The sequence below is a fragment of the Carassius carassius genome, chromosome 16, assembly GCF_963082965.1.
Source record: "Carassius carassius chromosome 16, fCarCar2.1, whole genome shotgun sequence".
NCBI classification, from domain to species: Eukaryota; Metazoa; Chordata; class Actinopteri; order Cypriniformes; family Cyprinidae; genus Carassius; species Carassius carassius.
In genome coordinates, this window is record NC_081770.1 from 10,151,558 (window position 1) to 10,177,288 (window position 25,731).

The window sequence follows — 25,731 nt, forward strand, 5'->3', positions numbered from 1 at the left end:
CTAAATAGAAAGAGTTACCAAATTCAAATTATTAATCCAAGAGTTACACAGTGTAATGACACTGAATACTTACAGAAAGAAATAATGATAATAACGTAATGTTTCACCAGTTTAGATGTAACAAAAACTAAAATTGATTAACAACATAACTCTGGTTGAAAATCAGTACGAGACACACACTCCCAAATAATTTACTCATAAAGTGAACACTACCAAAAATATCTCCTACTTGTTTAGGCCTTATCCTCATTTTGCAACGCTGAAGTAGATACGATGACGTATTTCTTTATAATGTGTTAAACTTCCATTTTGCTGGCCGTAGGTAAGGTATGTGGTGGGCACACACACACACACACACACACACACACACGGCGGTAAATATTTACCACACCCGCGGTGTATGACACAGAGGATGAAATGAAGAAGTAGCCTGCAATAACTTTTTAAATATTTTGTTTTGTCACTTGGAGTAGACAGGTATTCGATGAGGAATTATAAAATTACTGAGGCATTTATCAGTAACGTTACCTGCAAAGCGGAAAATTCGGCCGAGTGATGGTACAAAAAAAAAAAAAAATAGCGAATTCATATTTTTAAAAGCAGGCGTGTATCCCTGTAGTTATGTTCTGGTGCATGGATTATGGTCAAAATTGTCTTGCAGGTATTTTTTTTATGCTTGAACAAGCCAGTACAGTCTTTCTTTGGTCCATATTAAAAGTAAACTAGCCTGTAAAATCTATAGGGTGACTATGAAACTACTGCATCACAATACAGACGACTTTTGGGAGTCATGGCCTATTGGTTATAGAGTAGAGTTTGACTCCCAACCCTAGGGTTGTGTGTTCGAGTCTCAGGCCGGCTGTGGTGTCCTTGAGCAAGGCACTGAACCCCCAACTGCTCCCCGGGCAACAAAACAATGACATAGCACTCTTTCTTTCGGTTGGCAGACTAGCTTATTAGTGCATTACCGCCACCAACTAAACTGGAGTGTGGAGCATCGATGTATGTATATGTATCATTTATGTATGTCATACTAAATAATAATACTTATAGTCATAAATAAATAAATAAACATCATTATATTCTTATATAATTTCCTGTATCTTTAAGATATTTCAACAAAGCAATTCTAATATTTTTATTCCTTTTTAGCTTACTTAATATATCTACTAGCATCATACTTCCACCTTCTATTACTTTAGCTTCTAGCATTTGTCGTTCATTGTTATATGCTCTACAATGCAACAGTACATGTTCTACAGTTTCCCAAATCCCATAATGCATACATAATCCATTCGGATGTTTCTTAACTCTATTTAAATTTCCATTCAATGCAGTATGTCCTATTTTAATTCTTATTATTACATTGCACTCGGCTGCTACATCGGATTATCACGAAATGGCTGTTATGTTCATGCACATGCAAACAGGAAATCTCGCGAGCAGAGAGCGGTGATCTAAATCTAAAGGGCCCATGCACTGTTTTAACCCACATTGAAAACCTGCTGTATTTATACCTCTGGCCACACAGAAAAGAGAAGAGTAATAAAGACATGAAACTATGATGCAATTTGATATTCAGCAGATCTACAGCCTGAAGGAAACATCAGTTTCTTAGTTCAGACACACCTTTGTAAAAGGTGCATATGATACCTAATGTATCAGTTCATAAGACTTAAGTTTGATACTTGCAAGTCTCGGCTGTTTGATAAAGAGTCCTGATGAACTTTGGGGCTCCAGTTGGTCTCTGCTGAAGTGAGTTTATGAGGAAAGACCAGTTTGAATCAGAGGATCTTGATGAATGAATAGTCAAGGCCGAAGCCTGGCACAAGCTTAACATGGTTTTGAAGGCTCTTGGCTCAAGATTTTCTCCTGGAATTCCTGAATCTACAAGAAAATCGTTCTTAAATATGGCCATTTTGAGAGAGAGAGAGAGATGTGTAAATTGTCTGCGTTTGTCTCTCTCTACAAATCAGTGGTTAACCAGACAAGTTAAAAACGGCACGTCATCCGAAAAGATTGCCTACCCCTGATTTAGACCATTAAAAATGCAGCCGGAAGATACCAAACATGGTACCGGTTAACAGTATGCAACTCTAAAATGTGAATTTAAGAGTTTGTATCAATACATAAGTGAAACCTTATGACCCTTTGGTTAGATGAGGGGATGTTAGATATTATTTGTTAAATATAACAAATAGTTGTGTGTCTGATTGGTCCAAATGCTACATAATTTATATAGATTGAGTTATCAGTTCACGTTTAGATACTAAGCTAGAACTCATTTCTGGTTTTGTAAACCAACAAAAGTCTTCATTTGTTCTGTTTGTTCATGAGGTGTGTTTGGTGATTCAATGCCCGAAGGAGATTCTATCACTCTACGCACTGATGTTACTGAAATACATGAAGACGACGACATACTGTGGAAATTTGGAGCTGAAAAATCTCTGATCGCTCAAATCAAGAGAGAGAACCAAATCTTCCCTGATGAGAGATTCAGAGACAGACTGAAGCTGGACAGACAAACTGGATCTCTGACCATCACAAACATCACAACTCAACACGCTGGACTCTATAAAGTAAAGATTAGAGCAGGGATCAGCAACCTTTTCGGCATGACGTGCCATTTTTTATTTTTATGGTTAACCACTGTGCCAACACAGCCCCCCCCCCCCACACACACCCCGATATAATTCTGTATTTAAATGGTACATACACAATTTTTTATTATACGATAAAAAAAACGTTTTTTTAACGTTTAATCAACGTTAATGCACTGCTTTAATTGATGAACGTGCACACACAGACACACACACACACACACAACACACAACACTCGCACACAGAGATCTGAGATTGTGCTGTGCAAAAAGTAGCATTCAGAGTGTTGTCACGCTTCTTTTATTAATCGATACTGAATCGCTACATTATATTTCTCAACAACAAAGGGGCAAAATCGCTTCATTGTCTGCAGAGAGAGACAATTTACCCCCCCCCCCCCCCCCCCACTTTCTTTCTCTCAAAATGGCCATATTTTCATCACTGGATATAGCTTTAGGTCATTTAACATTTCTATGGTAAAACGTATTATTAAAAGTTGACTAATGTTAATTGATTTGCAGCTTCATCTTACCTCACTCTCTTTAACGTTAAACTGACGCTTCGCGCTCTGCTTCTGTGAACAGTAAACCCCGCCTACTTTGATCTGATTGGCCATCTCAGTCATTTTGACATTGACGAGTGCTGTTAGACCGAGGCTTTGATCTGAAGCACCTAGTATGTGCAGTGTTTGCACGTGCATCCATGCAAATTAATTCTCACACTTTAATAGTATTTGTAGCTCCTAACAGGCTGTGTGACTATGAGAAGTTATTACATCAAACTGTATGTCATTATACAGTTTTCCTTATTGCTTGCGTGCCAGCGATTATCCCTCTGCGTGCCACTGTTGGCACGCGTGCCGTAGGTTGCCAACCCCTGGATTAGAGGAACAACACGAACAACAAAATCATTCAGTGTTTCTGTCTATGGTGAGTAAAAAGCTTATTTGTTCTTGTTTTATAAACGCAATATAACATGTTAAATAAGTTAAGCTCAATCAACAGAATAATATTGCTACAACATAAATAATTTATTTCCATTGTAAGTGTCATATTTTTGCAAATAGATTTTTTTCTTCTAGTAATCATTATGCAGTAAATTATGCTTAAATACTAAACTGAGCATAACTTGTACCGAACATCTAACATTTCTTTAACTACTTACATTTTTAAACGTTTAATCATTTTCTAGTTTGAGATGATGGAAACACTCACTGACATCATACTACACTGGAAAGAAGATTGTTGATAGATTTACCCATATTTCTAGTTTATTGTCATGTTTTCCAGCTCGTCTGCCCACACCAAACATTACCAGAGACTGTTCTTCATCATCATCATCATCATCATCACAGCAGAATTGTTCATTGTTGTGTTCAGTGGTGAATGTGGGTCATGTGACTCTCTCCTGGTACAAAGGAAACAGTTTATTGTCCAGCATCAGTGTGTCTGATCTCAGCATCAGTCTCTCTCTACCTCTGGAGGTGGAATATCAGGAGAAAAACAGCTACAGCTGTGTGATCAACAATCCCATCAGAAACCAGACCACACATCTGGACATCAGCAAACTCTGTCATATTCACTCAGGTAAAATATTGGTGATAGTAATGATTATTTATTAAGCTGATCTCTGCTTTTAACATTAAATATACAATCATTAAAGGCATAGTTCACCCAAAAATGTAAAGTAGCCCATGACTTACTCGTCCTCAATCCATCGACCTTCTTTCAGACAAACTCCTTGCTCTTCCAAGCTTTATAATGAAAGTAAATGGTGGAGTTGTTTAAGTAAAATTAAGTACATCCATCCATCATAAATAATAATCCACACAGCTCTGGGGTTTAATAAAGGCCTTCTAAATCAATGTGTTTGTGTAAGAAAAAAATTCATATTTGAAACTTTATAAACTGTTATCTCTAGCTCACACTAACTGTTCCAGCGGATGACGTAGATATAGTTGTATCGGAAGCTCTGGTGAGAATATGATAATCTTAGGAGAACCAAATTTTGTTTAAACAAAGGAAAACCAGTCTCTTGGCATTTATTGGATTCCCCCATAATTTTTCTTTACAAATCTAACTGTCATCATATTGGCTTGAGGATAAATCATGTGGTAATTTTCATTTTTGACTGAACTATCCCTTTAAGATCTCAGTCTTGAGGTCAGATTAACAGACTCATTTTTTCCATTACAGATCAGAGCCTACTCTTGTTGTACATTTTGATTTGTGCTGCTGGATCTCTGTTGATTGTCGCTGCAGTTGTGATGTGCTGCAGGAAATGTAGAAAAACAGGTCAGGGATTCAATTATTACAATTACTAAATGCAAACATTAATGCATTTGAAACATTAAAACACACACATACGCGTATGTATGTGCATGCATGCATATATATATATATATATATATATATATATATAAGCTAAGTTGTTTTTACATATCTGTGTATTATAGTTAATGCAGTCAACATCCAAGAGGAAGACAGAATGAATGCAGCATTGTAAACTAACAAGAGAAAAGGTAAGATAATTATTAACCGAGGTTGCAGTTAGTGTGGTTGAAGTTTGCAGCATCAGATATTCAGTGAACAGATGTGGGTGACCTGAGGACCTAACAGTCATCTTTATGACCTTCAGTGGGGAGCAAGATCAAAAGATGCAGCAATCTGATATCTGCCAGCTTCACATTCACCCGTTCAAGTGATCACTGAGCAGGAAGCCAACATTGCATAGTAGTGATGCCACACAATTTATTGGCTAGGAAGAACTGTCAATCTATGGTCAAAAATGGTGTTTGCTCTTTCAAGCTGTTTAATGGCACTCAGTGGGTGTTGCATGCATCAAACCGAAAGAAGTTAAATAAAATGCACCAATCCATAAAAAAAAAAATTGTAATACAAATAACCATATTTAAAATGTAATAAATCACTTGAATCTAGCTTGCGCTCACTGTTGTGAATGGAAGCAGCTCCAGGTGAATGATGTATGAGGTCGGCATTGTGCAAGTGCCGCTCCGAAGTGACAAACGCGGAAATGCAGCGGAGAGATCAAAACAAATCAACGGTCACTAATTAGAAGTACAAAATGAGGATTTGTAAAGAAAAATGTCAGAGGATGCCAAGAGGAGACTTTGCTCCTGTTAACAAATGTTGTTTTTCAAAAGACTCACCATCGCATGCACAACGCCGACCTCATACGGAGATGCTTCCGTGTACAACTGTTAGCCATGCTACATTAAAGTGATTATTACAATTTGAATATAGATATTTTTCTTACAAAAAAAAGCATTGATTCGCTACAGGAGGCCTTTGTTCACCCCCCAGAGCCATGTCAGGCACTTTGTTATGGATGGGTGCTTCTTGTTTCACTTCTTTTGGACTGATGCATGCAACACACGCTGAGTGCCGCTAGTACCGTTGCTTTTATGTAAAAGACTATTCTCGGTGCAGGGATTGTCATGACAAGACAAAATGATCTGTTTGATAATTTACCTTAAAAAGTCATATGAAAACTGGATGACTGATGTCCGTGCTAGCATCTGTTCTGTAGTAGCAGTTTCTGAAAGACCACTGTCCTGCAGAGATAAGCTCCAATCCTAATGCACTTGAACCAGAAAATGTTTTGTGTGCCACAGGCAAGCGTGTTGAGGCTGGCTGGAGCTAAATTGCAGGATACTTGCCCTTTTGAGCAGGACTGGACACTCCTGCAGTAGCGGTTAAAAGAAAAAGAAGAAATAGAAACGCATATATTTTGTTGTAAATGTGAAGAGCTAGACATTTAGAAACCTTGGTTGAGCTGCAATTAATTTTCTGTCATATTCATCAGGTCCTTGATTGCATTTGTGTTTCTTTGCAGAAATCAAAGATGGATACTGAATATGAAAATGTCCCCAAAACACGATGATCAGATACGCTGTAAAAAAAGAAAAAGAAAACATTGGTCTTGTGATTTTCATTAAAAAAATGTAATGTGATAAAAAGTTGTATATTTCATTAAAGAAATTGTAATTCAGTGTTGTATAGAAGATATTGAGGACTTTTTACTAATAAAACCAAGCAATGTTTTTTTCTCATTTTTATGAAGGAAACTTAAGCAGTTTTGGGGCTTGAATTGAGTAACTGATTAAAAAAATATATATATGCATGTGGCTTAATATGGAGAGTAAATATTGAAATGAAATGCTATTTAATGTGTTTTCAGTGTTAATGTGTTTAGTCCCCAAATCTGTATGTATGAATCTTGGCAAACCAAAGACAAAAGAGACCTTACTAACTCCCTGGCAACAATGTTGGCTTTAAGTGATCTCAGGAGAATAAGCTTCAGGGAACAGTGTCGCCGCAAACATCATAGTCAGAATGTACTGATGGCCCGATTAAGCCCTCTTCAAAGAGCTGACACAATCAAGAATCAATCTCTCAAATTATTCTCCCATCACCAGAATTGGTTATAATGGTGCTGGGGGAAATTATTGCTTTAGACTTCCCCGCCACCTGACATACATGACATGAAATACATGATTTTATGCTCGGCCAGAAGAAATATCTTGAAGCCCTCTTGAAAGTTTTAGTAATACCCAGATGACCCGCGAGCACGTTCTCATGAGCCAATTTTAAAACCTGGTTTTGATAACCAGAGGGTAAAACTATCTGAAACAGTGTATTCCAGCTAGCCTCATCACTGGAAATACAAGACTTCCACCGACGCATCAAAATACCATCATCCCAAAAAAAAAAAAACACAACCCTAGCTTCAGGCTTGTCTACTAGATCAACTGCTGCATCAACACAGTTCCTCGAGCTCTGATCAGACTTTTGGGCAGCCGCCAACTGTTCCCTTCCAACTCTTAGAGGACCCAGTTCACTGGTTTGACTGAATTCAGGCTCTGGACTCGAATTACTCGGAGTGACGAATAACTTGCATTCCTCAAGTTCTAAAGGGGAATTCATGAATGATTTAGACAAGTCAATAACATCCTCAAACTTCCGGCTCTGAGCACGAGTCACTACACATGCAGGAAAAACTGAGGGGAACAAACTAGCAACAACAGATGTTGAAGATACAGGCTTCTCGATAACCAGTGGGCTAGAACACACCTTACCACCAGCCAGGTCATTACCTAGCACGAGACCAACTCCCTCCACAGGCAGCTCTGAGCGCACTCCAAGCTCAACAACTCCTGAAATATATGTTGCTGCAGAAAACGGCAATACGCTCTCCAATATAATAGACTGGGTGGCATCTTTGTCCCTGAGAATTGTAATTGGTCTTAACTCAGAATCAGCAGATAACGAGACAAAACCTGACATGAGAAACGGCTGGTACACTGGAGCAGCACTCATGCTTTCACTAACCTCAGAAGGGTTGACAAAAGCAACACTTTTAGCTTTCCTTGACAAACTTTTCTGCTTGCAAGACCGGCACTCAGAAATCAAATGACCTGGGTCAAGACAATAAAAACACACACGTTTGTCACCCATACATTTAGAATCATACTTGTGAGAACTCTCCAATTTTGGCTGATCTGCCCGAACCAAATCACTAACCGTATCCTCAGCAAGAGATCGATTTCTACTCTGGCACACAGAAGGAAAAACACTTGTGCGTTAGGACAAATTCATTTGTGATAACAGCAGCATCCGACAGCTTAGTTACCTTCTTCTCCTCATTTAAGTGCACAACAATATTCTCCGGCAAACAACCTTTAAAATCTTCCACCAGAACTAACTCTCAAAGTTGTTCAAATGTGGACACTTTACTGGAACACCATTTGTCAAAGAGATTCCCCTTCTCTCTGGCAAATTCTACAAATGTTTGTTTGGCTACTTTTACATAGCCCCGAAACTTCTGCCGGTATGCCTCAGGTACCAATTCATAAGCTCTAAGCACAGCAATTTTGACAATGTCATAATCTAATGACTGTTCTATAGGCAAGTGAGAACAAACTTCCTGGGCTTTACCCTCCAAATTACATTGTAGGAGTAAAGCCCACATATCTTTTGTCCACCTAAGCTTCACAGCCAGACGTTCGAATGTAGTGAAATAGGAATCTACTTCAGTTTCATGGAATTTTGGAACCAACCTGATATACCTGCTATCATCAAAATCTGCTTCCCTTGCTCCATCACCAGGAGTTGAAGCAGCTGGAGCAGACAGAGATGTAACCGGAGACCTCCCAGACAAAGGAAATGGGGTCACTGGAACATTATTAGACAAAAGCTGTGGAGCAACTAACTTACGCTCTCGTTCACGATCAATCTCTAATTCAAGCTCCCGCAACCACAACATCTGATTATCATATTCCTGCTTTTTAACCAACAGATCTAAATCTTTCAATTTAACTGCCAATGGAAGCCCACCTGGTGTCATTTCAGGAACAGGGAGTGACTTTACGTCAGAACCCTCAATAACAGGGGTCTCATCTCCATTCCCAGCTTCCTCAGACTCATCAAGTAAAATTCCTTGCTCTATCAAAACCTTTTGCAATTCAGCTTTAATAATACGCTTGGACGCATGTCTGGAAACTGAAATATTAAAAAAGTCAGCCACTTGTAACAAGTCATCTTTACGGCACTTATCAAATACCTCAACAGTGGGACAAAGAGTAAATGAGACTAACTCAAAAGCCATACTCACTCAACGTCATACTCACTCCACCAAAAGCAAGCAGCCAAACAAACAAGCTGACGAGCCCCCAATTTATTACATACCTCCCCAGTCTAGGGGATGGGAGGGAGTAATAAAGAAAATGGTGGAAAAATTGAGGGAGTTTATGTGAAAGTAATGTGAAAACAATAGAATTTATTAAACAAAAGGAAGCAAACATAACTTCAGAAGGGGTCCAGGCCAACATAAACAAAACATACTAACTCCCAAAAACAACCCAACTAACCTACAAAATAAAAATAAAAACCAAAATACAAAAGATCACCCTAACTCCCTAACTGATCTAAAACAGGAGAAAAAGTATAATCAAAATAAATGGCAACCACCTCCCTACAGCTTCCCATGAAAACAAAATAAAGCTTAGTTCTAACAACAAAAGAAAATAACTCGCGCTTGGGCTGAATAAATCCTCCCACAAGAGGACTGATAGAAATTAATCAACAAACTTCTAATCACAAAAAGTCAGCTACAAACTCTAGTGACATCACCAGAAGATACTCTCACTCCAAATTCCCACACTCCAGACGTCTCAACTCTGTCTTTTATGTTCAAGCATTTCATCTTGTGGGCCAATGAGGATAGGGCAGTCATCAGAAGAATCATCCACTAATTGATCTTCACATGTCAGTCCTTATCAGCACTACAGAGGGCGAGAAAGAGAGAGAACACACAAGGCACATACACAAAAGAGACAGTCCCAATGAAGTAGGGCCTGGGACGTAACAGTTTATTCAGGTAGATTCCACTTCAAAAACGTTAATTCTTTTGTCTGTCATTTACTGCTTCTATTTTATTCTTTTTAGGAAATGTAACTGAATAAAGAGTGCATTGCACAGTGATTATAAAATCACTCACTTGGACATCATCAAATTCAGCATGAGCCAACTGCATCGCCATTAATAGCAGGCGCTACTTTTACCCGATAGAGAGCGCTATAAACACATGATGCTGTTCTCATAAAGGAACCACTAAAGACTCATTACTTACATCGTACCTTATCATTGCACTGCACTTACTAAATCTTATTAAATCTGCTGAAACTACTGAATATTGTCTATAAATAACAAAAGGTCAGGTCAAAGTTAGGCTATTTATATTGCACTTTTTACAACACACTACAAAATGTTTCAAAGCAGCTTTACAGAAAACCATTATGTTAAAGTCTACCTTTATGCTCTGTAGTCACATTTAGCAGATAAAATAGCCCAGTCAAACACAAAAGCACCTACAAGGGGTATATAAGTGTCAGAATTGGACCTGGAGCAGTGGAAGAAGTTTGGCTGGTTTAACAAATGGTGTTTCCTGGTGGCAGTGGCCTCTTTCGGCAGGATAATGCAAAAAAAAAAAAAAAAGTTCAGGAATAGTTTGAGGGACATGGCTAAGGGATCACTGTGTTGCCTTGGCCTCTAAATTCCCCAGATCTCAAGCTGGACCAATCCAATCCATGGAGGCCCTATCTCGCAAATTGCATGACTTCCAAGATCTGCTGTTAATATTTCGGTGCCAAAGACCACAGGACACACTCAGATGTCTTGTAGAGTCCAAGGCAGCACAGGGGAATATACTAGGTATAAGAGGGGAATAGACAGGTATTATTACTATAGATTGGGGAATAGACAGGTATTATTACTATAGATTGACTGACAATTGGTTTTACCAATATCTTTGACTCATATTTAGCCATTCCTTTAAAGATCATTACTTTCATTATTTTAAGTGGTGCCATCTGTTGTTTTGTATGATAGTATCACATCACTATAAAAACAGGAAACAGTGTACACTGAGAAAAGGCGATTTTTTTATGTTAATAACATTTGTAATTTATTGATCATGTATATACAACAAATATATACACAACAGGAAAGTATGTAAGCCATACTATAGGAAAAATACACTATGCCCCTTAAACTATAAGAGTGAAACATTTTTGATCGCTTCAGTTACTTATCAAGCTACTAATAATACAAAAACAGCAGAAAACCATCTCTGATTTTAAACATTCACTCATCAGACAAACCTACAGTCTCAATGATGATCCTGTACATCTTAAACGAGTCATATGATGTTGCTAAAAACAACATGATTTTGTGTATTTGGTGTAATGAAATGTCTTGAAAACAAAAAACATTATTTTCCACATACTGTACATTATTGTTGCTCCTCTATGCGCAGCCTTTATGAAACGCGTAATTATTTACAAAACTCTTCATTCTAATAAGCGACGTGTTCTGTGATTGGCCATCTATCCAGTGTGTTATGATAGGCAAACCCGCGGACCAGTTCTTTTGGACGGTTCGATTCAATAAACCAGTTGAAAAAAAAAACGGTTCACCACTTTTACGCTTGACGTAATGACGTCATTGCCGATGACTTAATGGCTTCACACTGAATTACGCATTTCAGTATCATCAGCTCCTCGGTTCTCGAATTGGATGCGTCTGAAAGAAACGGTTTTCGGTTCAGTGTACTGATGTTAGCTTGACATGTTGTGAGTGAAGTGAAGTGACATTCAGCCAAGTATGGTGACCCATACTCATAATTTGTGCTCTGCATTTAACCCATCCGAAATGCACACACACAGAGCAGTGAACACACACACACACTGTGAGCACACACCCGGAGCAGTGGGCAGCCATTTATGCTGCGGCGCCCGGGGAGCAGTTGGGGGTTCGATGCCTTGCTCAAGGGCACCTAAGTCGTGGTACTGAAGGTGGAGAGAGAACTGTACATGCACTCCCCCCACCCACAATTCCTGCCGGCCCGAGACTCGAACTCACAACCTTTCGATTGGGAGTCCAACTCTCTAACCATTAGGCCACGGCTTCCCCTGATGATCCTAAAACTGATGCAACCGGTTCTTGACTCAAGAACGAGAATCGCTCTAACCTGCATGTGCTGCAGTTCAGTATCATCATCTGCTCAACTCATGTTCTGTTTAGTACAATCTCAATTAGTGAATGTCATCATTAACTATAAATACAGTAAAAATATTTCATAAATCATCCCTTATTCCTATTAAACATATAGAGTCTTTAGAGTCTTAATTATTGTCCAACTTTCCTGAAAACCCCTTTGGCTTATACATAACCTACAATATACAGATTAGAAACATTAATCTTTAAAAAAAATAAAAATAAAATAGTTATTTTATCACACTTTCCGATGTTTAACATAATACTTGAAAAATTACACGCATGAGCAGTATCATCAGTTCATCGGTTCTCAAATCGGACGCATCCGAAAGAAGCGGTTCTCATCAGTGTACTGGTGATCCGAAAAAACCAATGCAACCGGATCTTGACTCGAGAGCGAGAACTGCTCCAGCAGTGGGCATGTTTGTTCGTCATCTGGCTCTGCTCGGTGTTCATCTTCAGTTCTCTCTTCACAGCAGTTCAGTCAGTGTACTGTTTGAGTAAATGAATAACTCCGGGATATTGGTTTATTCTGACTCAGAGGGAGTGTCGGCCACATTAAAAAAAGTTAACAGTTTAAGTCATTTGTGGATTAATGCATATTGGAGACGCGAACCGTTTCAAATGATTCAGTTCTATTTGGTGAACTGGTTTAACCGGTTCACTAAGAAGAACCGGTTAAATTGAACGATTCATTCGCGAATCGGACATCACTAATGGAAACGTTATGTCCCTCACCATACTGTGATGCAGAATCCCAGCAAGACCAGACAAAAACATTAAAACACATTTCAAACTAGCCATTTGTTGCAACGAGCCACGTAAACATAAAAACATGTCCTTATTTGTGATTGGAAAAACAACAAACAAAAAATCCTACTATACACTGCTTAAAACTTGCGTTTAAATTATCAGTGGCATTATTTAAATATGTAAACATACTTACAGTTTGTGAGTCAGAACAGCCGGCTTTGTAGTCTACTCTCCCAGAATCAGAGAACAGTCCTCCAAACTGTGTTGCACACATCTGAATATTTGTTTTGAACTGATCTGGAACAGTGTTGAAAAAAACTTAATCACTGATTTCTAGTTTTGTCCTCTTTTAGAAGGCCAAACAAAGTATTCTCACTTTCACAATCGGCTCTAGTGAGTGGAGGCCTTCTAGAGTGAGTGTAGGCCGGCTAGAGTGAGTGGAGGACGGCTCGAGTGAGCGTAGGGCAGCTCGAGTGAGGGTAGCCCGGCTAGAGTGAGGGTAGGCCTGCTAGAGTAAACGTAAGCCAGCTCGAGTGAGCATAGGGCGGCTCGAGTGAGGGTAGGCCGGCTAGAGTGAGGGTAGGCCGGCTAGAGTGAGGGTAGGCTTGCTAGAGTGAGCATAGGCCGGCTCGAGTGAGTGGAGGCCAGCTGAGTGAGCGTAGTCAGTGTTGGGAGTAACGGCGTTTAAGTATAACGGCGTTACTAACGGAGTTTAATTTTCAGTAACGGAGTAATCTAATTATTTACTTTTCCAATCGTTGCTAACTCGCGCTATTCGCGCGTAGTTGGACGCTTGAACATTTTAAGTTCATAAGCTTCATTTGCATGTGAAATTAACTTCACAAAAGACGCAAATTTGCGTCATGGGGGGGGTTGTGTTTAGCTGATTTTCAGAGGTTGTCTATTCACGTCTTTGCATTGACTTATGCTGTGTTCACACCAAATGCGAATAGAGCGTCAAATTCACGTCTACCGCGTCTAGTTTGCCGCTTGAACATTTTGAGATCATTCGCTTCATTCGCGCGTGAAATTAACTTCACAACAGACGCAAATTTGCGTCATGTGGGGGCTTCTGCTTGCTGAGTTCACGCGGCATTTTCAACTGCCATTTTTACTCAGATAATTTTCTAAATATTACTGTTATCGTGTCATGAAATTTCGTTTTAAAAGTATTTAAGGTGAGAATGTAGTTGTTTTAAACTCAAATATGCGGTTTATTTATAAAGACAGCGTCAATTTAAAAATGAGATGAGCTCCATGCGATCAGCGGGAGCTAGGGTTGCCACCTTCAATACAGAAAAATAAGGGACGCCTAGGGGGGGGGCACCCCTCGGGGCCGCGATGACCACAGGTCTGATGACATGCCAGTGGTGGTAAATCACAACTTAAAACATGTTTTCATAAAAATATGAATTGCTAATGAACTAGTAATTGTATAAGGTGGCGTGAACACAGTAACACCATCCAAACAGTGAAACCGCATAATAACCGATCTACAAACATTTCTAAATTCACGTTTTTTTTCATTATTATTGTTAAGTTAATCTATTTTATATAGTCTATTGTTAATTCTGCAGTAGCCTATTGAATAATGCAATCATTTAAATTAGTTTAGTAGTTTATTTGCTTCACATAGGCACTGTATTTTCATTATTAAATATATCTATCTTATCTCTTATTAAAATAATCCTTATGTGTCTGACTGTATGCCTTAACCGTAATTGACAAATCGGTAACACTTTAAAATAAGGTTCATTACTTAACTACATTAAGTAACATTAACTAATAATGAACTGCACTTATACAGCAATTTTTTTCATCTTTGTTCATGTTAATTTCCACATTTAATAATACTTTATTCAAATCTTGTTAATATTAGTTAATGCACTCTGAACTAACATGAACAAACAATGAAAAGCTTTATTTCTATTAACTAACATTAACAAAGATGAATAAATTCTGTAACAAATGTATTTCTTACTCATTGTTAGTTCATGTTAGTTAATACAGTAATGTTTAATAAATGAACCTTATTGTAAAGTGTATGAATGTTGTTCTCCCGAGGCATGCTGTTGCACATCTGACCAGGGGGGCAGGGTTTCATATTTTTTTTAAGCATCCCTGGGCGGACCCCCACCTGCTGTTAGCATTCCATTGACTGCCATTCATTTTGGCGTCACTTTGACTGCAAATAACTTTACATCTGAGGCATTTAAAGACTCCATTTGTCCATTAATTATTTCTAAAGAAACACGAAAATGTATAAAAGGCTCCATTACGTTGTATCTTATGTTATGGACCCGTAGAAGCAGTTTTTGTAAAAATTAGGCTAATGATTGCGTCATAACCACTGATCTATAATATATAACTGGATTGCTCATGACGTCATGAAAGTGAAGCCGCCGCGCCGCCATATTGGTAATCCCTAGTGTGCGAAAACATTCCACTGAATTAATAGGAATTTGTATGATTTTAATGAGAAAACATCACCTAACAAGTCAGAGTTTCTAAATATGAAGTATCTCTGTACATTATTACAATGCGAACACCCTAGGCATGTAAACGGGTATTTTTTAAATGTCGGGAATTTCCCCTACTTATTAAAAAGCTAAGTTCATTACAGTAGTGAGCATCATGAACATGATAAACATCAGACGGACACGACCTCAACACATATAACAAACGACAAAGTGTTCGTTCTGAAATCTGAATTTATTTAGAGAAATAACTGACTATTTAGCATATTGACAACACTGGAGAGAAACTTCCCTGATGAAACACCAGTGGCATTTTTTTTTTTTTTAATTGACAAAGAACTTTGTATTTGTTTGTTTGTGGGGTCACAGATTTGTGGCTAAAGTTTCAAATCCTGCAAGTGTTGATCCATGAAGAATTTAGTATTTAGCATTTAGTGCAATATTTTTAGAAACATTTTTTCCCATCTTTTGGTTTTCTTTTGCAGCATCCAAAAAAAAGTGCTTTAAAGCACTGTACAACTGCTTTGACACAATGTGTATTGTATAAAGTGCTACATAAATAAAGGACATAAAAAATTATATATCCTTGAATCTTAATACTGTGTGTCATTTCCTGGATGATACAGTTTTTTGTTTTGTGAAAGTTGTTCATGAGTACCTTGTTTGTCCGGATCAGTTCAACTGCCTGCTGTTCTTCTGAAAAATCCTCCATGTCCAGCTTCTTTGGTTTTCCAGCATCGTGTGAACATTTGAACCCTTTCCAACGATGACTGCATGATGTTGTGATTGACATCTGTTCACACAGAGGACAATTGAGGGACTCTTATACAACTATTACAGAAAGTGAAAACATTTAGAGTCATCAGGGATCCTATACAATAAACAACTAAATTAATACATCCTAAATGTACCTTTTTTAAGATATTTATCACAAATACATAGTATATGATATTTGTACTCAGATGTTGTATTGAGTAGTATTGAGTGAAGCTGTTTTGTGTAGAGCAGAAGTCAAACTGTGAGCATTAGATGGGCAGGAATGGAAAAACACCTTTAAACCACACACTACAGACACATCAAGACAAACACACAGAAACTGACATCAGCCACTAACATCCACAAATAGCATGTGTCCACCCAGCAGGTCAAACCACATCTCTGTACATTTAGACAAGACAAAAGCATGGTTCATTTTGACTATTTTTTATTATTATTATTATGATTATAGCTAAATTCAAAAACATGCTTAAAAGACCATCTTTGACTTTGTACAACATGTTTTGACAGAATTAGAGCCACTGGAACTGGATTAAAGTTTGATCATCTTCTCATGGTGATGGGAGCATATTCCACATTATCTTCCTCTTTAACTTTCTGTAAAAACACATCATATAAGATGTTATATATACTTCATCTGTATCAGATGTCAATAATGACACAACACAGTAGCAATTTTTTTTTCCAGAACTAAACAAAAACAAAATCTGAACTTGTGTGAAAAAAATATTAATAAATTATACAAGGTGAATAGGAAAACTTTCAATGTAAGAAACAAACAATAGAAACATCAAAGAATTTCTGATGCTTTCACTCCACAAGCGTTACAATCTATCAGCTGTTAACTATTAAAACCATCAAGTCAAGTCACCTTTATTTATATAGTGCTTTAAAAAAAAAATACATCGCATCATAGCAACTGAACAACTTTCATTGGGAAAACAGTGTGTCAATAATGCAAAATGACAGTTAAAACCATCACCTAATGTTTTCCAGTAGCAGGGTTGCCAAAGTCACAGTTTTTCCATTGAATTGGGCTTCTTATAAACGATTCTTATAAACTTTACATACTACCAATGGTAAAGCTGGGCTTGTTTTGGAGTATTTTTGATTGGCCTTTGGGCTGGTTTTGTTACACAAAACTGGCAACCCTGTACAGTTTTGGGACATATTCCATTAAAGCCATCCAACAGAAGGCAACTAATCACCAGTACAGACCCACAGGGACCATTTCACGAGTTCATGCTTACCTATAATTAGCTAAGGTATGGTATGCGTATTTGGCATGCTGTCCGGGGAAGGGCTCCGAGCTCGTGAATAGCCCGAACCTAGAGTACCCCTTCCCCATCTAGTTGTAAAGTGAACTTTTGAAGTGAGGAGATGGGGTGAAGGAGGGATGCTGATAAACCGTCAATAGATAGAGGTAAGTCAGCGATATTTATACTATGGGATTGATTACTTGATTACGGTCCACCTGTGTTGATTATGCTTAGTATCTGACGCGCTCCTCCCGAACCTTGTTACTAAAACATCATTTAGTTTCCATTAAAACCAATACATTTCTTGTAAAACCATTATAATTTCTATGAGGGTTTCTTTTTTTCTTCTTCTTCTTTGAACAAACCTGTTACAATCTGTTACAAATGTGACAATCTGAGTTACATTAAAAATGTCTGATGAAATCTAGCCTTTTAGTGCAAGCAAACATGGAGTTATATGACATCAGTGATACAGCTCCTTCAGTGTGACATGCCATATATTGCACATATGAATTACTACATTTAAACATGAAAAACAAATTATATTACATTGGATGCTATACTGACATAACATTTAAAAAGATTAAGCTACTGATTCAAGATTTTTAACATTGATTTGAAAGTAAAATCTTATAAACTTACTGATTTCTGTGCTTTTCTTTTGATGAAAGTTGTCTCAGCATAAGTGATCTCTTCTTCATGAGTCTCAACTGTTTCAGGGATAATACATACATTAAAACAACATAATCTTTCAAATAAAAGTACTATCAAGGCTCTCAATGGACACAATTAACTACACAATTAAAACACTTTTTTCATGTCCAATTTGACATTATAGCTGTTTTCACATTTAAAATAAATAAATATGCAATTAAGGTTATGTATGGTCTTTGCTCTTAAATTTCATTGAAGACCAAAAAGTAAAACATCATCATTCACTGAAATCCCCAGTAATTTTTGCCACATTATTCTGGTGTCCTTCTATAAATAGGTGCTTCCTGCTTTTCAGACTGTGAATAACTGTGCTTAAATAGTAGGACTAGTTACCAATTAAAACATTCAAAGGAAAGATTTGAAAATAATTTTGAATGCAGGTAACACTTGCCTTCTTGGTCACGTTTACTACATTTCCTGCAGATGCAGCACATCACGACTGCAGCTACGATCAACAGAGATCCAGCAGCAGAAATCAACACCATGTTAAATGAAGGGTGACCCTGATCTATAATCAACAGAGTTCTTTAAGTGATGGTTTGGATTTGTCAAAGTCAATAAATAATCACTAATATTCACCATTATCGTACCTGAACATGTGTGACAGAGTTTGCTGATGTCCAGATGTGTGGTCTGGTTTCTGATGGGATTGTTGATCACACAGCTGTAGCTGTTTTTCTCCTGATATTCCACCTCCAGAGGTAGAGAGAGACTGATGCTGATTTTAGATGCACTGATGTTGGACAATAAACTGTTTCCTTTGTACCAGGAGAGAGTCACATCACTCACATTCACCACTGAACACAACAATGAACAATTCTGCTGTGAGGATGAAGATGATGATGATGATGATGAAGATGATGAACATTGTGGAGAATCTCTAGTAATGATAGGATTGGGCAGATGGGCTGAAAAATAAGAGAACAAGCAGTAATACAGATAAATGTAAGCATCTTTTTCTGGTGTAGTGTGGTGATGGGTACTGAGTGTTTCTTTCATCTCAAACTATGTAACACATTTCAGTAAGCAGGTAGTTAAAATAATAATCTGTGTTCACTAAAGTTAAGCTCAATCAACAGCTTTTGTGAAATAATGTTGATATTTAAAAAAAAAAATTTCTTTCTTTCTTTCTTTCTTTCTTTCTTTCTTTCTTTCTTTCTTTCTTTCTTTCTTTCTCTTATTTATAACCCTGGTTACAGAAGGGCATGCACAATGGAAGTGATTGAGGCTGATCTGCAAATGTTAGTCTTTCAGTAGATAAGTCACAAGATGACATCAATCGTGAGTTTAATAAAATAATAATAATAATAATAATAATAATAAAAAATCACTTAATTTATTGTGTCAAGTTAAATTCAAATTTACATCTAAAAAATTTACACGTTTTAACAGAAGAGTTAATGTGTTTTCTTATTGAAACTTCCAAATATAAATTAACAAATGATAAATGATCTCTACTCACCATAGACAGAAACACTGAATGTTTTTGTTGACCGTGTTGTTCCTCTAATCTTTACTTCATAGAGTCCAGTGTGTTGAGTTGTGATGTTTATGATGGTCAGAGATCCAGTCTGTCTGTCCAGCTTCAGTCTGTCTCTGAATCTCTCATCAGGGAAGATGTGGTTCTGTCTCTTGATTTGAGCGATCAGAGAGTTTTCTGCTCCAAATTTCCACAGTATGTCGTCGTCTTCATGTATTGCAGTAACATCAGTGTGTAGAAGCACAGAATCTCCGTCCATCACTGACATCATCTCAACACAACACACACCTGGATAACGTAAAGAAGTTTTACACAAATTAAGGCTCTTATGGTTTAAAAAGATGAATTAATTTGTTGTTTGTGACTTTTAAATGTGAACTGAAGAACATCCAGAACAGCAGATACACAAAAGCAAATGTAAGGTGAGATATACAAACAGACAGATGTGTGTCAACATTTAAACTTTAATATGTTTGAATGTTATCTGCTGTAAAGCAAAATCAATATGTAAAGAACATAATTAATTTAAAATATAAGTGCACAATGATAATTGCAGCTTAATTTTCTACAAGTTAAATTCTGCCTGATATTTTCAACACCCCTTTTTTTTTACTAAACATTGTTAGATAAAACACACTTGCTACGAATTAAGATATTTACACATTTTTAGGCATCTTAAAAAAAATTAAAAATAAATAAAAATAAAGACACGAGGGTTGAATGCAGTTCAGTGAAGGATTTGTCTTTCTGAGCCAGAGATGCCAGCATTACCTGTAAATTTCCCTTAATTCCAATGAGTTTTATTATTATGATTTTCATAACTTTTCCAGGTCTGGAAATTTTTATTTAAATCTCAGAATGGACACCGGAATTTAAATTACGGGTAATTAGATATCGCAATAATAATTCATCCATAAAATATTCTTATAACTTACCAATCAGGTGACAGCGGCACAAACAGAACAAAACAAACATATGAAACATCTTCAGTTGTTCAGATCTGCTGAAAACACTGAACCTGATGTGAATCCTCCCCTGACAGAGTTTGACCCTCCTAGTTCACACGCTGTATTTGCATATCATATAATGTTATAGTGCTTCTGACACTAAATAAGACTTTAACTCTTCTTAATGGGTTAAAATAATCTTTATAGTTATCACTGAGCCTACATTTTGTAAGATAATTATGTGTAAATATGGGACTGGGTTGGCTAAATGTATATAAATATTGTGAAAAAAAAACAATGTAAGTTAAAACCGTGTATGATCTCACAGGGCCAGTTTACCAACATTCATCTGAGTCAAACTGAAACCTGCTGTGGTCTGATTTCTGTAGAAATGTGTTTTGTTCTGTTGGTGGACAAACCTCATGTAGGTGAGAGTGGACATTCAGAGCATCTGTGTTTAGTTTGTAGCCGAAGGGAGTCTTCCTGTCCTGCCTCTATGAACTGCTTTTTAAGACCCTTTAATCTACAGAAAAAAAACACATGAGAAACAGTGTCTGACACAGAGGCAGAGAAACAATAACAACTAAATAATAATAATAATAAGTTTAGAACCACTTTTTTGTTTTCATCCATTGCCCAGAATACATATTTGATGTCAAACTTTTCACCATTCCACTGACTGTAAAGACACTGATATATTCACATAATCCTGAGATATCCAAGTGTAAATTTGAAAATACATGCAATATTTAAAAAACAACAACAACATAGTATTATATTAATTATCTTCCCATTAAATGTAGTGAACACTGTTTGGTTGTGTGTTTATAAGAAGGAGGGTGAATATGAATCAGGATGTGGTTTGTATGATGTTGTTTAAAAATATCATCATGACACTCTTGTAGGTTTGTCTGAGGAGTGAATGTTTAAATCAGAGATGTACATAGAACAAAACAAACATATGAAACATCTTCAGTTGTTCAGATCTGCTGAAAACACTGAACCTGATGTGAATCCTCCCCTGACAGAGTTTGACCCTCCTAGTTAGAGAGCGATGATGTGCGTGAAAATGTCCCATAGAGTGTGTGTGATTTTATAAACACCGTGCAATGCACTTGATATTCAGTAAAATTTCCTACAAAGAAAACAAAAGCAGTAACTGACAGACAAAAAAAAAGTGCACCGAAGTTTGGGCTCAACGTTTAATAATGACAGTTATGTACATTTCCATATCAGTATTTTTGTTATACAAATAGTGAAAAAAAAAACATGGCAGGGAATGAATATGAACAAAACCAAAAGGTATGTGTGAGGAATTTGTCCAGTATGAACTGTAATATCAGTTCTAGATATGGTATTTGATCATCGTTTTTGGGGGACATTTTCATACACAGTATCCGTCTTTGATTTCTGCAAGGAAACACAAACACAATCAAGAACCTGGTGAATATGACAGAAAATGACTTGCAGACCATCTTAGGTTTCTGATTTTCTAGGTCTTCACATTTACAACAAAAATGTATTTATAAGTTTATAAAAATAGATTTTAAACACTTAAATGTTTCTATCTTTTTTTTTTTTTTAAATAAAGATGAATCTATTTTTTATTAGGGCCCGAGCACCGAGGTGCGAGGACCCTCTTGTATCTGCTTTGTTTATTATTATTATTATTATTATTAGGGCCCGAGCACCGATGGTGTGAGGACCCTCTTGGAATTGCTCCGTTTATTATTATTAGGGCCCGAGCACCGATGGTGTGAGGACCCTCTTGGAATTGCTCTGTTTATTAGGGCCCGAGCACCGATGGTGCGAGGACCCTCTTGGAATTGCTCCGTTTATTAGGGCCCGAGCACCGATGGTGCGAGGACCCTCTTGGAATTGCTCCGTTTATTATTATTATTATTATTATTATTAGGGCTCAAGCCCAAAGGGCGAGAGGCCTATTGTTTTCCTTAGGATTATTAGGGCTCAAGCCCGAAGGGGCGAAGAGCCCTATTGTTCCCCTAAGGATTATTCTTCTTCTTATTTTTTTTTTTTATTAAACCTTCCAGGGGTTTTTGGGGGCCTTAACATGCTCAAAAACTCTTGAAAATTGCCACACATTGGAATCTGCGGCCATCAGGACGCCACAGAGACTGGGACCCGGGCGTGGCACAGGGGCTCTACAGCGCCCCCTGGAACACAGTCAGAAATCTTGAACCACAGCTCACACACACTTGCGTGTATTTATATGAAACTCAGTACACTTATAGATCTCATTGAGCTGAACAACTTTCGCACACTATGTCATAGGCTCCGCCCAACAGGAAGTCAGCTATTCAGGGCTGTTTAAAAAAAGCATTCTCTGGAATTTGATATACTTGTCATAGGTTTTTTACTTGATTGCCACCAAACTCAGTCAACATGATGATAATGACAGTTATGTACAGTTATATTTCCATATCAGTATTTTTGTAATACAAATAGTGAAAAAAAAACATGGCAGGGAATGAATATGAACAAAACCAAAAGGTATGTGTGAGGAATTTGTCCAGTATGACTGTAATATCAGTTCTAGATATGGTATTTGATCATCGTTTTTGGGGGACATTTTCATACACAGTATCCGTCTTTGATTTCTGCAAGGAAACACAAACACAATCAAGAACCTGGTGAATATGACAGAAAATGACTTGCAGACCATCTTAGGTTTCTGATTTTCTAGGTCTTCACATTTACAACATAAATGTATTTAGAAGTTTATAAAAATAGATTTTAAACACTTAAATGTTTCTATCTTTTTTTTTTTTTTAATTAAAGATGAATCTATTTTTTATTAGGGCCCGAGCACCGAGGTGCGAGGACCCTCTTGTATCTGCTTTGTTTATTAGGGCCCGAGCACCGAGGTGCGAGGACCCTCTTGTGTCTGCTTTGTTTATTATTAGGGCCCGAGCACCGATGGTGCGAGGACACTCTTGGAATTGCTCCGTTTATTATTATTAGGGGCCGAGCACCGATGGTGCGAGGACCCTCTTGGAATTGCTCCGTTTATTATTATTATTAGGGCCCAAGCACCGATGGTGTGAGGACCCTCTTGGAATTGCTCCGTTTATTATTATTATTATTATTATTATTATTATTATTATTATTATTATTATTATTATTAGGGCCCGAGCACCGATGGTGTGAGGACCCTCTTGGAATTGCTCCGTTTATTATTATTATTATTATTCTTCTCTAAGATGAATCGCATTTTTGAGAGCCTAAACATGCTCGAAAAGTCATGAAACTTTGCACACACCTCAGAACTGGCGAAAATTTACGTCTGATATGGGTTTCAGAAGTGGGTGTGGCAAAATGGCTCGACAGCGCCACCTATACACGTTCAACGGTGTGCGCCTCGAGCTACGTTTCACGTACATGTATGAAAATTGGTATACACATGTAACTCTCCAATACCTACAAAAAAGTCTCTTGGAGCAAAATCCGAAACCCAACAGGAAGTCGGTTATTTTTAATTTTATGAGCAAATTTTGTGTCATTTTTGTCATTTCCATGCGTTGTATTTTAACGAACTCCTCCTAGAGATTAATTCAGATCAACACCAAAGTTGGTATGCCTAATCTAAAGGCCTTTGCGATGTTAAATTGCGAAGATTTTGAGTTTTCGTTAAAGGGCGTGTCCGTGGCGGCCTGGCGAATTTCGATGATTCGCCATGAAAAAGGAAGTTGCTATAACTCAGACATACAATGTCCAATCTGCCCCAAACTTCACATGTTTGATAAGACTCCGAACCTGAACAGATTGACATGCCCATATTCAGTTATAGTCATAGCGCCACCTATTGGCAACAGGAAGTGACATATTTTACACTGCGACTAACTACTCCTAGAAATTTTATGACATCAATGTCTTTTTTGTGGTCAGTCTAATCTAAAGGCCTGTGCGATGTTAAGTTGTGAAGATCTTGAGTTTTCGTCAAAAGGCGTGTCCATGGCGCCGTGACGAAGTTCGATGTCTCGCCATGGGAATAAAAGATGTTATAACTCAAGCATAAAATGTCCGATCTTCCCCAAACTTCACATGTGTGATAAGAGTCCTGGCCTGAACACATCTATAGGCCAATATTCCATCGGGTGTGGCAAAATGGCTCGATAGCGCCACCTATACACTTTCAACATAGCGCGCCTCGAGCTCCGTTTCACGTACATGTACAAAAATCGATACACACATGTAACACACCAATACCTACAAAAAAGTCTCTTGGTACGAAATCCGAATCCCAACAGGAAGTTGGTTATTTAGAATTTTCTCTGCAAAATTGGTGTTGTTTTTGCCATTTTCAGGGGTTGTACTTTAACGAACTCCGCCTAGAGATTTACTCAGATCAACACCAAACTTGGTAAGTTAAATCTAAAGTCCTTTGTGATGTTAAATTGCGAAGATCTTGAGGTTTCGTTAAAGGGCGTGTCCATGGCGGCCTGACAAATTTTGATGTTTCGCCATGAAAAAGGAAGTTGCTGTAACTCAGACATACAATGTCCAATCTGCCCCAAACTTCACATGTTAGATAAGACTTCTGCCCTTAACAGATCTCCATGCCCATATTCAGTTATAGTCATAGCGCCACCTATTGGCAACAGGAAGTGAAATATTTTACACTGCGAAAAACTACTCCTAGAAATGTTATGACATCAATGTTATTTTTGTGGTCAGTCTAATCTAAAGACCTGTGTGATGTTTAGTTGTGAAGATCTTGAGTTTTCGTTAAAAGGCGCGTCCATGGCGCCGTGACGAAGTTCGATGTGTCGCCATGGGATTAAAAGATGTTATAACTCAGGCATAAAATGTCCGATCTTGCCCAAACTTCACATGTGTGGTAAGGGTCCTGGCCTGAACAGATCTGAAAGCCAATATTCCATTGGGTGTGGCAAAATGGCTCGATAGCGCCACCTATACACTTTCAACTGAGTGCATATACACTTTCAACGGAGTGCGTCTCAAGCTATGTTTCACGTACATGTACAAAATTCGGTACACACATGTAACTCACCAATACCTACAAAAAAGTCTCTTGGTACGAAATCCGAATCCCAACAGGAAGTCGGTTATTTAGAATTTTCTCTGCAAAATTGGTGTTGTTTTTGCCATTTTCAGGGGTAGTACTTT

The 25,731-nt window shown here is 37.6% G+C and overlaps 1 protein-coding gene across 1 annotated transcript; it reads right to left on the minus strand.

The window, feature by feature from the left end:
• Positions 1-18,218: 18,218 nt before the first annotated feature.
• LOC132159351 (uncharacterized) lies at positions 18,219-19,921 on the minus strand. The gene is made up of 3 exons (XM_059568862.1): positions 19,619-19,921; positions 18,747-19,064; positions 18,219-18,235 (listed from the first exon to the last, which is right to left on the minus strand). Exons 1-3 carry the CDS (start codon positions 19,905-19,907, stop codon positions 18,219-18,221), a joined length of 624 nt encoding a protein of 207 aa, XP_059424845.1. The 5' UTR covers positions 19,908-19,921.
• Positions 19,922-25,731: the final 5,810 nt, after the last annotated feature.

Excerpts from the sequence above, each read along its gene's own strand:
- LOC132159351 (XM_059568862.1), bottom strand. The coding sequence starts at position 19,907 with ATGATGTCAGTGATGGACGGAGATTCTGTGCTTCTACACACTGATGTT. Across the intron at positions 19,065-19,618 it reads ATTCAGTGTTTCTGTCTATG|CCCATCTGCCCAATCCTATC; the intron begins GTGAGTAGAGAT and ends CTTATTTTTCAG.